The sequence below is a fragment of the Drosophila obscura genome, unplaced genomic scaffold, assembly GCF_018151105.1.
Source record: "Drosophila obscura isolate BZ-5 IFL unplaced genomic scaffold, ASM1815110v1 contig_73, whole genome shotgun sequence".
Classification (NCBI taxonomy): Eukaryota; Metazoa; Arthropoda; class Insecta; order Diptera; family Drosophilidae; genus Drosophila; species Drosophila obscura.
In genome coordinates, this window is record NW_024542865.1 from 456370 (window position 1) to 468467 (window position 12098).

A 12098-nucleotide genomic window follows, 5' to 3' on the forward strand; every position below is an offset into this window, starting at 1 on the left:
GCAGCTGCTGCTGCAGCTCTTTGAATCAGGCCCCAGCACCACCACACTGCCGCCTTAAGGCAGCAAGCTTTCTGCTCTTGGGCCAATTGACCAATGGTCGGCACTTGGACGGTTTGTTTCCGACGGTTTCGCTCTGCTGCAGCCGCAAGGTTTGTGGAGAAGTTTAGCGGAGGCTTGCACAAATGCAGATTACTGTTACAGATGCCCATGCACACACTCACACTCGAACAAGAAAAGAGTTGGAAAACGATTGTCCAGCATCACTAAGCCATTCAGAAAGTTCTCAAACGATTCTTGGGTTCTTTACAAGCTAGAAAGAGGTAGGAGAAAAAAAAACTGTCCACGAAATCCACAAAAGCAATTATGGATTTGGCAAACGAAAGAAATTTCAGAAAATAAACAAAAAAATACGAGACGAGTAAACTAAAGAATTCTCGTATTTCATTATGTAGTACGCTTCGTGAGATATCGTACCCCCTTCTGAGCCAGTGCCCTTCCTTCAGCAACTAGCACCGAATTTGTAATCACCTGAGCCTGAACCAAATTGGAAAAGTAATTTATAAATAACAATATGAATATTATAACCTAAATTTGAATTAGTATAATATTATTAAGTAAAAGCCACTCTAAACGAATCAGTTTTCTCTAAATTGATATATAATTGTACATTTATTAGGCTTTTTGTTTGGATTCGCTTTTATAATATTTATTGTCCTTTATATGATATTAATGGCTTTGAAGATGAGATGCGAAATAAACAAAAATAAACTATTTAAAGTGCCATTATTATTAGCGCTTATCAGTACAAATTAACGCTTTGATATCAAACACACAGGACATTGGAGTGAGATCATATGAGATATTAAATTTGTATTTTAGACGAGTAAATTAATAATAAACGAATCGAAAAATCATTATTGCTTCACAATATTTAATATTTTTATATATTTTTTATTAGTAAGTAAATATTTTTTTCAGATTTTGGCAATATCGTGAGCTGTGGGCTGAATTATTCTGTACTCGTATTTCTTTGGGTTGCTGTATTCTTTCGGAGAATTAGAACGTGCGTGTGTCTAATTTTGTTCGTGTTAGTTGTACATATGTATATTGGTTGTGTTTAAAACGCGTTTCGTATTGTTTCGTATTCATTATTGTCAACATCAATAAAACTTTGTAGATGTACGTATGTACATATATATATATATATATTTCTTTTATATATCTGTATGTATCTATGCAGATGTGTATATACCAATTTATTTATATTTATAAATATACCATAAATTAGTGTACAATTTATAATACAGTGGAATCAATAGCTAACTGTATTTCAACTCACATTAATTCTATGGATTTCTATAGATGTATGTAGGTATACGAATGCTTCCTAATGCCATGCATAGACCCTCTTCAGTTATGTATGGATGTGCTTACACATACATATTTATATATGGCATGTACATGTACATATATAAACTTTCCTTTCCACCTACGTTTCTGGGCTAGTTGAACGGTTGCGATTTCGATTTGTTATATGCGTATGCATATGTATTTATGTATATCCATATGCATGTATGTATATATGTATGTATGTAGATAGTAGTGTCTCTATCTCTCCTGTTGGCTTTAACTATGTAATTCGCGAGTGTATCATAAGTGCAATGGTGCGGAGTGACATAATGAGTATCATGATGCCGATGATAGGTTATCAACAAATAATTAATTATTCTGCTATAAGATTCGGTTCTAGCCAAACAGAACAAATATGTCTGATAGCTTCCCGTTCATCCCTTTTTTTTATAACATTGAGACTTTAAAGTGTAGTTTAATCATAGTTTTGGATCTGATATGATTTTGCCTCATAACATCAACATTATTACATTAACATCAATAACAACAAACGCAGAAAGCAGAGCCGATCACAACAGAGAATGAAATATGGTAGGTAGTTACATATGTATATACGAGTATAGTGTGTATATAGTGTGTATACATATACATAGGTATCTCTTATAGGTGGTGCTCTATGCTCGCATGATATGGTTAACTCATAGTCTGTCTGGCTTAACATTAATCGAGTCAAATCAAGTATTGTCCACACAAAAAAAACCTATACTATAGCATGTTACAAACATATATTTATAGTCATATCATATTACATATATTCATGTATATAAATATCTGATATAGTCAGCAAGTTATTGTAGTACGGGTCACATGTTGCATTTTGGATGTTTGATATCAGCAAACAATCAATTTCACTTTGCATTCAGTTTCTTTTCTTTCTTTTTTGCAATCAAATATGGAATGTACCGAATCGGATATGTACATAAACTCCCATAAAGGTTATCATAACCATACTCGTACTAAAAAGCGGAATACATAAACATCTCTGCCCTTTTTTTTCAGTTAAAGTTAAAGCAGAAACCAATCGAAAGAAAAGAAATTAAAAAAAAATAATCATATAATTATGATTATGCCTATGCCGCATCGACTTCTACACATTTTCATGCTAATGAAGTTATGCGGAAATACTTCTATAGGTTTCGTTTTTCTACTTTAATGAAACCGCGCATCTGCGCCGAGTTTTCTCCGTCTCGCCGTTTGGTTGTTACGAGTATTTATAAATACATACATACATGTTTTCTGAATTGCTGCTGTGGTTTTCTGAACGGTTGAACAGTCTTTGCGACCAATTAGGAGTGTAGATATCGACGCATTTTAACATCAGTTAGTGGCTTAGTTATTGTCCATATTTACATTAAAATTCATGGTTAATTTTCCAATTTCGCCCTCATTTTCTTTGTCCTTATTGTCCTCTTTGTTTATGCCCCCTAGCTGATGACCCCGGCATTTGTTGTCTACATTTCTCGCTTTCCTTGCTTACTCCTCCTCCTCGAGGGACTTCTCGGGCAGTCCGTATTTGGGGCAGCACATACCCTCCGTGCCGTCCATATTGAAGCAGAATATGCTGCGCTCCAGTTCTGTCGGTTCGTGAGGTACGATGCCGTGGACTTCCCTGAGCTCGGCTTCGGGGAACCAGGCCGGATCGGAGTCCTCCACTACCTTAATGCCACACAGTCTGGTGGGTAGGATCGGTGGTAATAAATGGGGTAATAAAAAATTCAATTTATGATGAGACAAACACTCACCGCAGCAGCGCCACAATGGGTATCCATAAGATCGACGAGAGTATGAGGAAGAATGCTACAACTATGCACCAATGCGGCCACTCCATGGAATCCGTGGAGCCCTTGGCCGCAATCCAGGCCGGGTAGCTGCTTCCCTCGGTAAGGAGTTGATAAAAAGATGCCAGCAAAATAGTGACCATGGCGCAGGGTGACAAATACTTCCAGCAGAACATCCAATAGAAGCTCGGCCTCGAGCCGGTCATCATCTCGATGTCATCCGAAAACCGTCGCACTCCATAGATATAGCTGATCGACAGACACTCAAATAGGGCAATGACCAGCAGAGGGAAATTGCCTGCGAAACTGTCCATCAGCTGGAATATGTAACTTCCAGCTCCGTTGGCGAAGCACATAGAGATCAGACAGCAAGTGGCGCACAGACCCTGATGAAAAACAATAAAGAAGAGTCACAGTTATAGTAGATCGAATAATAATCAATAAAATATGTATAGTTTCTTACCCCAACAATGTACTCTTTGGGCAGGTTGGGAAACAGCTTCATGTCCACCAGCGAGGTGACTACACCCTCAAGCGTACCAAACTGCGAGTCAATGCCCAGCGTGAAGAGCATCAGGAAGAAGAGCACGGCCCAGAGTTGTGCGCCTGGAAACTGATTGATCGCCTCCGTGAAGATTATGAAGGCCAGACCAGTGCCGGAGGCACTCTGCAAATAACACAAAAACAATTTAAAATTGGGGTTTAATCCTAGCGCATCACTTCAGACTCACATTAGCCAACTCGCGCTGCAGATCGCAGACTGGCAGATTCTGGGTACGATTCAGGGCCAACAGGCCGTTTCTTTCCTCCGTGCAGCGGTCAAAGGTGGCAGTGGCCTTAAAGCCAATCACCGAAAAGACTACCACGCCAGCGAACATTGATGTGCCACAGTTGGTGAGCGAGACGAGCAGGGCATCCCGATAACAGTTGTTGTTGGCCGGATTATATGAACTGAAGGCGATTAGGCCGCCGAAGGCCAGGCCCAGGGAGAAGAAGATCTGGGTGCCGGCCTCCAGCCAGACGACGGGATCGAGCAGCGTCTCCCAGCGCGGCGTAAACAGGTGAGCCACCCCATCCGAGGCGCCTTTGAGTGTGATTCCACGAAAGAAGAAGATGATGAGCACTACGTAGGGAAAGATCGCTGTCATGTAGACGATCTTGCCGGAGGAGGTGATCCCTTGCACCATGCAGATGTAGACCAGGAACCAAGACACCATAAGCGCAATTGCCATGTGGTAGTTAAAGTTCTCCGGCATGTCCACGCTCTCCGAGCATTGCAACGTGGTGCGATACCAGTAGAACTGCGTAGGCGAGGAAGCCACGCACTCCGGCTCATGGTCGTACGTGTAGTTCGAGTACAGTCGGGTTGGGCAGTCGGCCCACGGAAGAGGTGACTCGAAGCTATGTAGTAGATAGATCAAGCACCAGGCTATTATCGTGTTGTAGTACAGGGCCACTATGTAGCTGACCACCGCCGAGGAGATCCCGATTCCGCCCAGGTATGGCGAGACCTGGCTCCAAACGCCGATCGCCCCCTTGCGCAATCGCTGTCCTATGGCCAGCTCCAGGTAGAAAATCGGTATTCCCTGGATGCACAACATGATGAAGTAGGGCACCAAGAAAGCTCCGCCTCCGTTCTTCTGTGCCAGGTATGGGAAGCGCCAGACGTTTCCGAGACCCACCGCATATCTGTTAAGGATGAAATCGATGCCTCGTCGATATTTAATCTGCTATAAATCGGCTATCAATATATACATATGTATGTACATATATATCACGTATTCTGCTTACTATCGAATTGTGCAGGTTAACAATTCACTCACCCGATGGTGGCCAGCAGGAACATGATCTTGCTATCCCAGCTCTCGCGCTCCTCTCCCTCCTTCTCGCCTTCAACGATGTCCTGCTGCTGCTCCAAAGCGGTGGCTACCAGCTCAGCCTTGGCCTTGCTGGTGCTGGCCTCCGAGCCGAACGTCGGCTCCTGCTCCAGCTCTGAAGACTCATCGAAGGCGTCCGACATGAAGCCTTGATTGGTAGCCCCATACATGGGCTGGTGGTGGTGCAGCGATGTGTGATGGTGGTGGCCGACGCCATGCTCCTTGGAAACCAGGCGCCCACGGAGCTCCTAAACGGGAATCAGGGGGAAACAGATAGCAGATAGTTTAATGTTGGATGTATTTTGTCAAATGTGAAGCGTCAGTGCCACTTGCCCGCAACTCTAGCTGATCGATGCTCTTCTGACTTTTTAGCACAATGTCCCTGGAGCTCTGGCGGCGCAATAACTGTGCTGTGTTGGCCATGATTTGACCGGTGATTTTGAAACGGTTATTGTATGTATTATGTATGTATTGTCTTTCCTTTGAAATTTAGGTGCTGGGTGTGCGTGTGTGTGTGTGTGTGTGTGTGGGTGCGTTCTATGTGCTCGTGCGAGAGTGTGGGTTGGTTGGTGCTACGTAAAAGTGCGCTGTCCCTTTTGATTAGCTTTGATCTTTACTGATGCAGCTTCTAGCGCGCCCCTTTTGGACGACTTTTCACGTAACTACGTCGTTAATTATTCATTCATCGTGATTTTCGTTGCATATAAAAACGGCTCATGCTCCCCCCCCCACTTGTGGGATGGTGATGTTCTTGTTGTTTCTTTGGTGGGTTAGGGTGGGTCTGTGTGAGTGTTCTTTTTTTGTTAGTGCTCAAGTACGGGTGATAACGGTGCTTGAATAGGCGCCATCCTTCTGCTTCCTATTCAATTAAAGTAAGCAATTAGTTTTCTTGCAATCAATAAATGAAATCAGCCAAACCATGCGTTAAAAATAAAAGGATATCCTCACACTCGACACACGCAATTACATATGTATGTACACAGCCCTGACATCTATGTGCGACGCGTGACTGGGCAACATAATAAATCAATCAACCACTCCGACACCCACACTCCACACCCGACAGCCAAAAGACTACTAAACTAATGCTCTTTAATGGATTTTTGTACAACAATTCGTTTAGTTTGACTTGTGTGGGGTGTGGGACGGGACAGGTGGTGGGCTATGCGTACTGTGTGGGAGTGCTGTCATGGATATATCCTTGTGACTACTGATTAAATGACGGATAGGTCGATATCCTTTATGTACACATAGAACTTATAATGATTTTTTGCGATTGCCTTTACTTTTGCTGCTGCGCTGCACGACTTTGTTTGGGGGCTGCCACAGATTTGGCGTGAATTATATAACCAACACCGGGCCTCCAAACAGCAAACCAGGACTTTGACCCGGAATTTGACGACGGACGCGACAGGATAGGGACGCAAAACACTAAGTGGCTATCGCCTTTTTGACAGGTGGCGGGAACCAGCGGAAAACTTGTTATTTAAGCGCCGTCCGTCACTTGTATTTTGTTCTTCAGTCAATCGTCAATCTCCAACGTAAGACAAGTGCACCGCAACGTAACACTGCTCGTGTCGTAACGTGATGTGACGGCAGGAAACTGTTGAGCAGCGAACGCGAAACATTCTCTCCCCACAAATGTAATCCTTCGCTGCCGCAGCGCAGCGCAGACGCAGCATCATCGGCATGGGTGCGAGTGAGATAGTCTTTGAGAGCCGCCGCATGAATGAGAACGAGATGGCAGATGGTGTATGTAAATCAGGGGCCGGCAGCGTCGTATGCACTGTGCATAGGAAAAAAATCGCACGCATACACACGCATGCTTTAGTGTGTTTGTGTGCGAAGACAACAGACGCGAAGGCAAATACGTTACTTATTTCGCTGCCGCTGCGGTACACACGAAGCTTTTAAATTTTAAGCTTACAATATACATTGGTATATGTACATACATAGGCACATATTCGCGGATTATTCGTTATCAGTTAAAGCTTAGTACTCAGATCGCCATCTGCTGCTGCTGATAGTCAGACACATAACCTTGCCAATAAAATATTGGAGAGCCCAGGATATGCCTGGGGAAGAGCGGCCCCAGCCGAAGAAGTGCATTTTGTTAACTTTAAACAAAACCAAGCAGCGGTCCGAGCAGTGTAACCGTTCGGAATGCAGTGCACACCTCTGGTCACACCACTGGTCGCTCGAAAAATATATGACATCTGTTTGCTAGCAAACAGTTTTTCGATCTGAGTACTAGGCTTTAGGAACTTGTCCATTGTAAAAATTAGATGCCACCTGTCGATTTGTTTACAAAAGTGTGTTCGTATTTTATAGCAGCCAATCCAAACATATCAAAAGCGCAACGACTGTAGCTCGATACTATCATGATAGTCGCAAAACTGGCGATAGTAGAGGCTAGCAGTAAAATATCGATACTATCGATAGTTCCCTCGATGACACATATATATGACACATATATATATATAAATAAAGCAGGATAGGAACAAAGGAAAGGAAGGTGACATCATGGTCTTTAAATGCCAGGAGGACAGCTTTTTGAAGCAGGCAAGCCCGATCCATTGCCTATAGGGATCAATTATATAATTGCAACCGTATTTCCACAGTACACCACAAAAATTGTATCATGCGAGTATGCCACCCAAGATCGGGTGGCCACCGATGTGGACATAGCAACAGGTGGTGATGTCTGTCCAGTTCGTGGCTTCAATGTTGTGTGCGAGGACACCATACTCTTCCCCGAAGGTGGTGGACAGCCCTGTGATTACGGCACTATTAATGGAATGCCAGTGCGGAGTGTGCTGAGGAAGGGAAACACTGCAGTGCACTTCGTGGAGTCTGGCACAAGTTTCGAGGAGGGAGCCGAGGTGCACCAGAGCCTTGACTGGGATCGCCGTCTCGACCACATGCAGCAACATTCCGGCCAGCATCTGATCACGGCTCTGTTCGATCGCGAGTTCAAGTACGACACTACTTCCTGGTCGCTTGGGTCGAACGTCTCCTACATTCAGCTGAATACGCCGCACCTGATCAGCCGCGAGTCCCTGGACCTAATCGAGCGGCAGGCCAACGAATTGATCCGCGAGGGACGACCGGTCAGCGTGGTGCTTGTCGATCCCGAGGTGGATCAGGAGTTTCAGGATGCGCGTGCTCCTCGCGGCCTACCCAAGGACCACGAGGGCCTAGCAAGGGTGGTGCGCATCGAGGGCATTGAGAGCAACATGTGCTGCGGCACCCACGTCACCGACCTATCCCAGCTGCAGTGCATCAAACTGCTCTTTGCGGAAAAGGTCAAGACCAATGTCCTGGTCAACTTCGTGGTTGGTGAGCGAGTGCTGCGTAAGCTTGGCGAAGTCTTTCAGAGGGAGCAGCAACTAACTGCAACCCTGAAGTAAGCGGTATTGCCATACTTCTGAATTCCATCCATTTTCATCGACACCGCCTTTTCAGGGGTGGCGCTCAGCAGCATTTGGAGCTTGCACAGAAGCTGCAGCAGAATGTGAAGGCCACTCGGAAGTCGTTCTTGCAACTGCTCAAGGATTTTGCTACTGTCGAGGCGGAGCGACTAGACGATCTGAGCATGGCCGAGCGTCCCAAGTACTTTTCCCTTCATCGTCGGGACGGCATTGAGGTTGACTTCATTCACACGTTTCTACGACACGCGCCCGAAGAGATATTCTACTTCCTCACAGTGTCAGAGGGCGTTGCAGCCGGCAGCAGTGCAAAAGGTCACCTGGTGCTGCGCGGTGAGCCCGCGCTGGTACAGGAGATTGGACCAAAATTTCTCGAGCTGCTCGAGGGCAAGGGCAATGGGAAGGAGGGCAGTTTCCAGGGCAAGATCAACAATCTGACCAAGCTGCCGGAATGTATTGAGTTGCTCGAGAGTCACTTCAAGCCAAAGAAACCGATAGAACCGAAACCAGTCAGTGGCTCGTAAACCCACAGATTCTTTGCTTTGTAACATGTATTTATTCTTTCATAAATGCTCATTTAGTCAGTTCTACAAAGCAACGAACAATTTCATATTAAAGCTAACTAACCAGACGTCGTACAGGAAACTGCAATTCTCCCTCCATCATCACAGGTAGTTGACATCGTAGTTGCGCATCTTCCACTTGAGGCGCCAGAACTCGTTGCAGAAGCCCAAATCGATCACGCGCTCGTGGAAGTTCAGGTATCCGACTTTGGTGAACTCGCAGATGGCCGGATATGTGCAGTCGTCCTCGTCGTAAAGATCCACCCAGACCAGCGTACAGATGCCTAGCGAGAGAAAGCGCAGCTTCTTTTGGTTGATGGCACGCTCTAGCATAAGCAGATACTCGGCCGACACGCTATTCTGTAGTTCGGGCGCCACCATGATCATGCGATTGGTCTGACGGCGTAGCAGAGTCATGAAGACCTCGTCGTCGGGGTTAAGCTGGGCCGCTTTGTACATACACAGAATTCCAGTGCCGTAGGCAAGTGCCTTCTTTGGCTTGGTATATGTCTCCTTAACCACACCGATGGCCACCTCCGAATAGTCGCGCACCAGGCCGTTCCAGTATTTCACCCATTTCTCGACAAAAGTGTCTTTGAAACGCTCGGGCAGCACGAATTTCTCACCCAATTTCTGTCCTAGTGCCGTCACACGGCTGCCCACACGCATGAAAACCATCTTAGCTGCTAGTTTCTCTGATAAATTTGCGAAAACTGCATTAATATATTTTTTTTATTAAATAACCTTATTACAGCTGTTTAGAGTGACTGCATCTGCAAACCAAGAAAATACCGAACCACGCAAAAAATATTTCCTAGGGAACGATTTTGAAAATTCTATATTATTTAGTTTAGACAACTTCCAATATAATTCTTTTGAATAAACATTTTAACTTCATTTATAGCCATATGACATTAGACTTTGCTAACTGACCAGCTGGAAAAATAGAGATGGCTTTATGGGAAAAACTATATTTGTTCGGTATTTATTTGTCCCGATAGCTATAAATCGATGGCTACTGCCACACTTAAACCTGCGGCTATCCACCATAAACACATATAAAAACAAAAGCATTTTTCACAAATCACATATTTACAAATTGGCGAGATGCCCTTATTGACCAATGAACGCCATATACATTATAATACACGCCTTGGCCACCTCCTACAGAACACAGCATCCAACATACGAAGCTATCATGGATTCCTGTCCACCCAGGCACAACATTTGCTGGCTCCCGTAAATCACCTGTGGGACAGAAGCCAACGCTACCGTCTGGTGGCCAGGTACGTTTTTTCCATCCAAAATAGCCCCATAGCTTTAATCGTACATTTCTTAGCCACAGCACTGACAAGCGCTGTGCGACGGCCCTACTCTCCGAATGCCAAGATGCTCATCAGTCCATTTGCCATAGCATGTGAGTAGCAGACAGCAGACAGCAGACTTTGCTAGAAGCTTATAGAATCCGTTTGATTTCATTTTTGTCTGTATGCAGATTGCAAATGAACGAAATGTTAGATGCAATTTCCAGCGATGTGGCTGACTTTGACATGGAATGCATTTGCTTAAGCAGCGAGCTAGAGCCAGAGCCTTGTCCCAACTCTGTGGCCGAATGCCGGGAATGGCTGAATGAATCTCTGCACAGTCTGCAATCTCAACTCAAGTGCCTGGAGATTGCTTCCCGCCTGTTATTGCCACCAATTATGCAGCAGCAGACGGTGGACGAGTTTAAAACTAATTTAAAGCTGGGCGAGAACACAGAGGCTTTGCTTTGCATGGGCCTGGCCAGAGCCGAGCAACAGGCGGTCGTCCCGCTGCTGACTTATTAAAACACGAGACAGAGAATTCTGTATATTTACGCCAGTCAATCAAATATATTTTCATACGAATAACCATTAGTTGAATAAATCATCCCAGGGGTGGGCCGGCCTCCATACACGTCTTTCGGGGCAAGACCGTCGAGGTCATGCCAGATTGAATTTTCTATAGCCAAGTATTTAAAGCTAGGCACATTTTGGGTGACCTTTTGTGATCACGATGTGGCTGGCTCCAGCCCTCTCTTTGGCTTTGGACATGTAGCCGGATTTTCATTTTCACAAAACACAAAACAAAAACAAAAAAAGTATAAATAAATCCAAATGCAAAACAGTTTGGTTTTTTTTTCTCAGCACTGGAATACTCGAAATTTATTTATTTAGAACACATTTCCACATTTGTTGCGAATTTTGGCCGATTCATTTTGTTTGCTACTAGTTTTGGTGCAATTGACGCGTTGTTGTGGAGTCGCACGCCTCGTGCAAGCAATGTGAGAAAAAGCATCTGTAAAGAGCGGGAAAATGTAATTAATGGTGGTTTTGGGGGTATCCACGAAGCTCGAACTTACCTTTAAAGAAATATATCAAGCACTCCACAACATCCGGCGGCGGTGCTTTCTTAGCGAAGTCTTCTGGCTTCACGTTCAGACTCCAAAAGGGTGAGGATGTCGCCCTCGCGGACGGGTCCCTTCACGTTGCGGATAATCTGACGGTTCTGCTCGCCAAGGAACTCCACTTTGACCTGTGTACACTGGCCCTGAGAACCGGTGCGGCCGAGAACTTTCATCACGCGAGCCCAAACAACTGGTTTGTCCATGGTTATTGTTGAATTTTGTAGATTCGCCGAAGAGAATTCACGTGTAGGTTGCGCTTCAATTGGCAGTCGCAAGCAAAAAGGAAGTAGGGTGGTTATCGGCCCAAGTACGTGAAGCTGGTTGCGCTGCGTTGCGATAAGCGATAAGTTAGGCAGTGCTGTGCAAGGCCGTTGGTTAAGGTAAAATCAACTAAAGATTGACACAATTTCGAGATACTTACGAATTTATGTTTAATATAAATTTACATTGACTTTGTAAGACGGATTTAATTGTTGTTAAGTAACTTATGGTACATTTCAGAATATTTTGACAGCTAGAGTGTTTTACAGCACTGTTATTGGTTAAGAGCTGTCGCACATGTAAAAAATGAAATACTTCTGTCGACATTTGCCTTTAATAGTTGAATAAAATGT

The 12098-nt window shown here is 44.6% G+C and overlaps 5 protein-coding genes across 6 annotated transcripts; 2 read left to right on the forward strand and 3 right to left on the reverse strand.

Moving 5' to 3' along the window:
- Nucleotides 1-659: 659 nt before the first annotated feature.
- On the reverse strand, nucleotides 660-6668 carry LOC111065154 (sodium-dependent neutral amino acid transporter B(0)AT3). Its single transcript, XM_022353157.2, has 7 exons — nucleotides 6352-6668; nucleotides 5399-5924; nucleotides 5012-5313; nucleotides 3920-4877; nucleotides 3652-3855; nucleotides 3153-3574; nucleotides 660-3082 (listed from the first exon to the last, which is right to left on the reverse strand). Exons 2-7 carry the CDS (start codon nucleotides 5486-5488, stop codon nucleotides 2884-2886), a joined length of 2175 nt encoding a protein of 724 aa, XP_022208849.1. The 5' UTR covers nucleotides 5489-5924; nucleotides 6352-6668; the 3' UTR covers nucleotides 660-2883.
- Nucleotides 6669-7524: 856 nt separating this feature from the next.
- LOC111064935 (alanyl-tRNA editing protein Aarsd1-B) lies at nucleotides 7525-9122 on the forward strand. Its single transcript, XM_022352804.2, has 3 exons — nucleotides 7525-7627; nucleotides 7687-8471; nucleotides 8531-9122. Exons 1-3 carry the CDS (start codon nucleotides 7589-7591, stop codon nucleotides 9015-9017), a joined length of 1311 nt encoding a protein of 436 aa, XP_022208496.1. The 5' UTR covers nucleotides 7525-7588; the 3' UTR covers nucleotides 9018-9122.
- On the reverse strand, nucleotides 9015-9918 carry LOC111064939 (mitochondrial import inner membrane translocase subunit Tim29). The gene is made up of 2 exons (XM_022352808.2): nucleotides 9809-9918; nucleotides 9015-9751 (listed from the first exon to the last, which is right to left on the reverse strand). The coding sequence occupies exon 2, from the start codon at nucleotides 9732-9734 to the stop codon at nucleotides 9159-9161; it is 576 nt and encodes a 191-aa protein (XP_022208500.1). The 5' UTR covers nucleotides 9735-9751; nucleotides 9809-9918; the 3' UTR covers nucleotides 9015-9158.
- Nucleotides 9919-10061: 143 nt separating this feature from the next.
- Nucleotides 10062-10948, forward strand: LOC111064938. 2 transcript variants are annotated; one of them, XM_022352807.2, is made up of 3 exons: nucleotides 10062-10342; nucleotides 10402-10473; nucleotides 10552-10948. In XM_022352807.2, exons 1-3 carry the CDS (start codon nucleotides 10164-10166, stop codon nucleotides 10883-10885), a joined length of 585 nt encoding a protein of 194 aa, XP_022208499.2. In that variant the 5' UTR covers nucleotides 10062-10163; the 3' UTR covers nucleotides 10886-10948. The 2 variants fall into 2 exon arrangements, with proteins under 2 accessions (XP_022208499.2, XP_022208498.2); XM_022352806.2 differs by having other exon boundaries at nucleotides 10065-10342; nucleotides 10396-10473.
- LOC111064940 (40S ribosomal protein S28) lies at nucleotides 10911-11775 on the reverse strand. Its single transcript, XM_022352810.2, has 2 exons — nucleotides 11440-11775; nucleotides 10911-11375 (listed from the first exon to the last, which is right to left on the reverse strand). Exon 1 carries the CDS (start codon nucleotides 11685-11687, stop codon nucleotides 11490-11492), a length of 198 nt encoding a protein of 65 aa, XP_022208502.1. The 5' UTR covers nucleotides 11688-11775; the 3' UTR covers nucleotides 10911-11375; nucleotides 11440-11489.
- Nucleotides 11776-12098: the final 323 nt, after the last annotated feature.

Coding starts and splice junctions, on each gene's coding strand:
- LOC111064938 (XM_022352806.2), top strand. CDS start 10,164: ATGCCCTTATTGACCAATGAACGCCATATACATTATAATACACGCCTT. Junction 10,343..10,395: donor CGCTACCGTCTGGTGGCCAG/GTACGTTTTTTC, acceptor TACATTTCTTAG/CCACAGCACTGACAAGCGCT. Junction 10,474..10,551: donor CAGTCCATTTGCCATAGCAT/GTGAGTAGCAGA, acceptor GTCTGTATGCAG/ATTGCAAATGAACGAAATGT.
- LOC111065154 (XM_022353157.2), bottom strand. CDS start 5,488: ATGGCCAACACAGCACAGTTATTGCGCCGCCAGAGCTCCAGGGACATT. Junction 5,314..5,398: donor TCGATCAGCTAGAGTTGCGG/GCAAGTGGCACT, acceptor ATTCCCGTTTAG/GAGCTCCGTGGGCGCCTGGT. Junction 3,856..3,919: donor TGCAGCGCGAGTTGGCTAAT/GTGAGTCTGAAG, acceptor TGTTATTTGCAG/AGTGCCTCCGGCACTGGTCT.
- LOC111064940 (XM_022352810.2), bottom strand. CDS start 11,687: ATGGACAAACCAGTTGTTTGGGCTCGCGTGATGAAAGTTCTCGGCCGC.
- LOC111064935 (XM_022352804.2), top strand. CDS start 7,589: ATGGTCTTTAAATGCCAGGAGGACAGCTTTTTGAAGCAG. Junction 7,628..7,686: donor AGGACAGCTTTTTGAAGCAG/GCAAGCCCGATC, acceptor GTATTTCCACAG/TACACCACAAAAATTGTATC. Junction 8,472..8,530: donor CAACTAACTGCAACCCTGAA/GTAAGCGGTATT, acceptor CCGCCTTTTCAG/GGGTGGCGCTCAGCAGCATT.
- LOC111064939 (XM_022352808.2), bottom strand. CDS start 9,734: ATGGTTTTCATGCGTGTGGGCAGCCGTGTGACGGCACTAGGACAGAAA.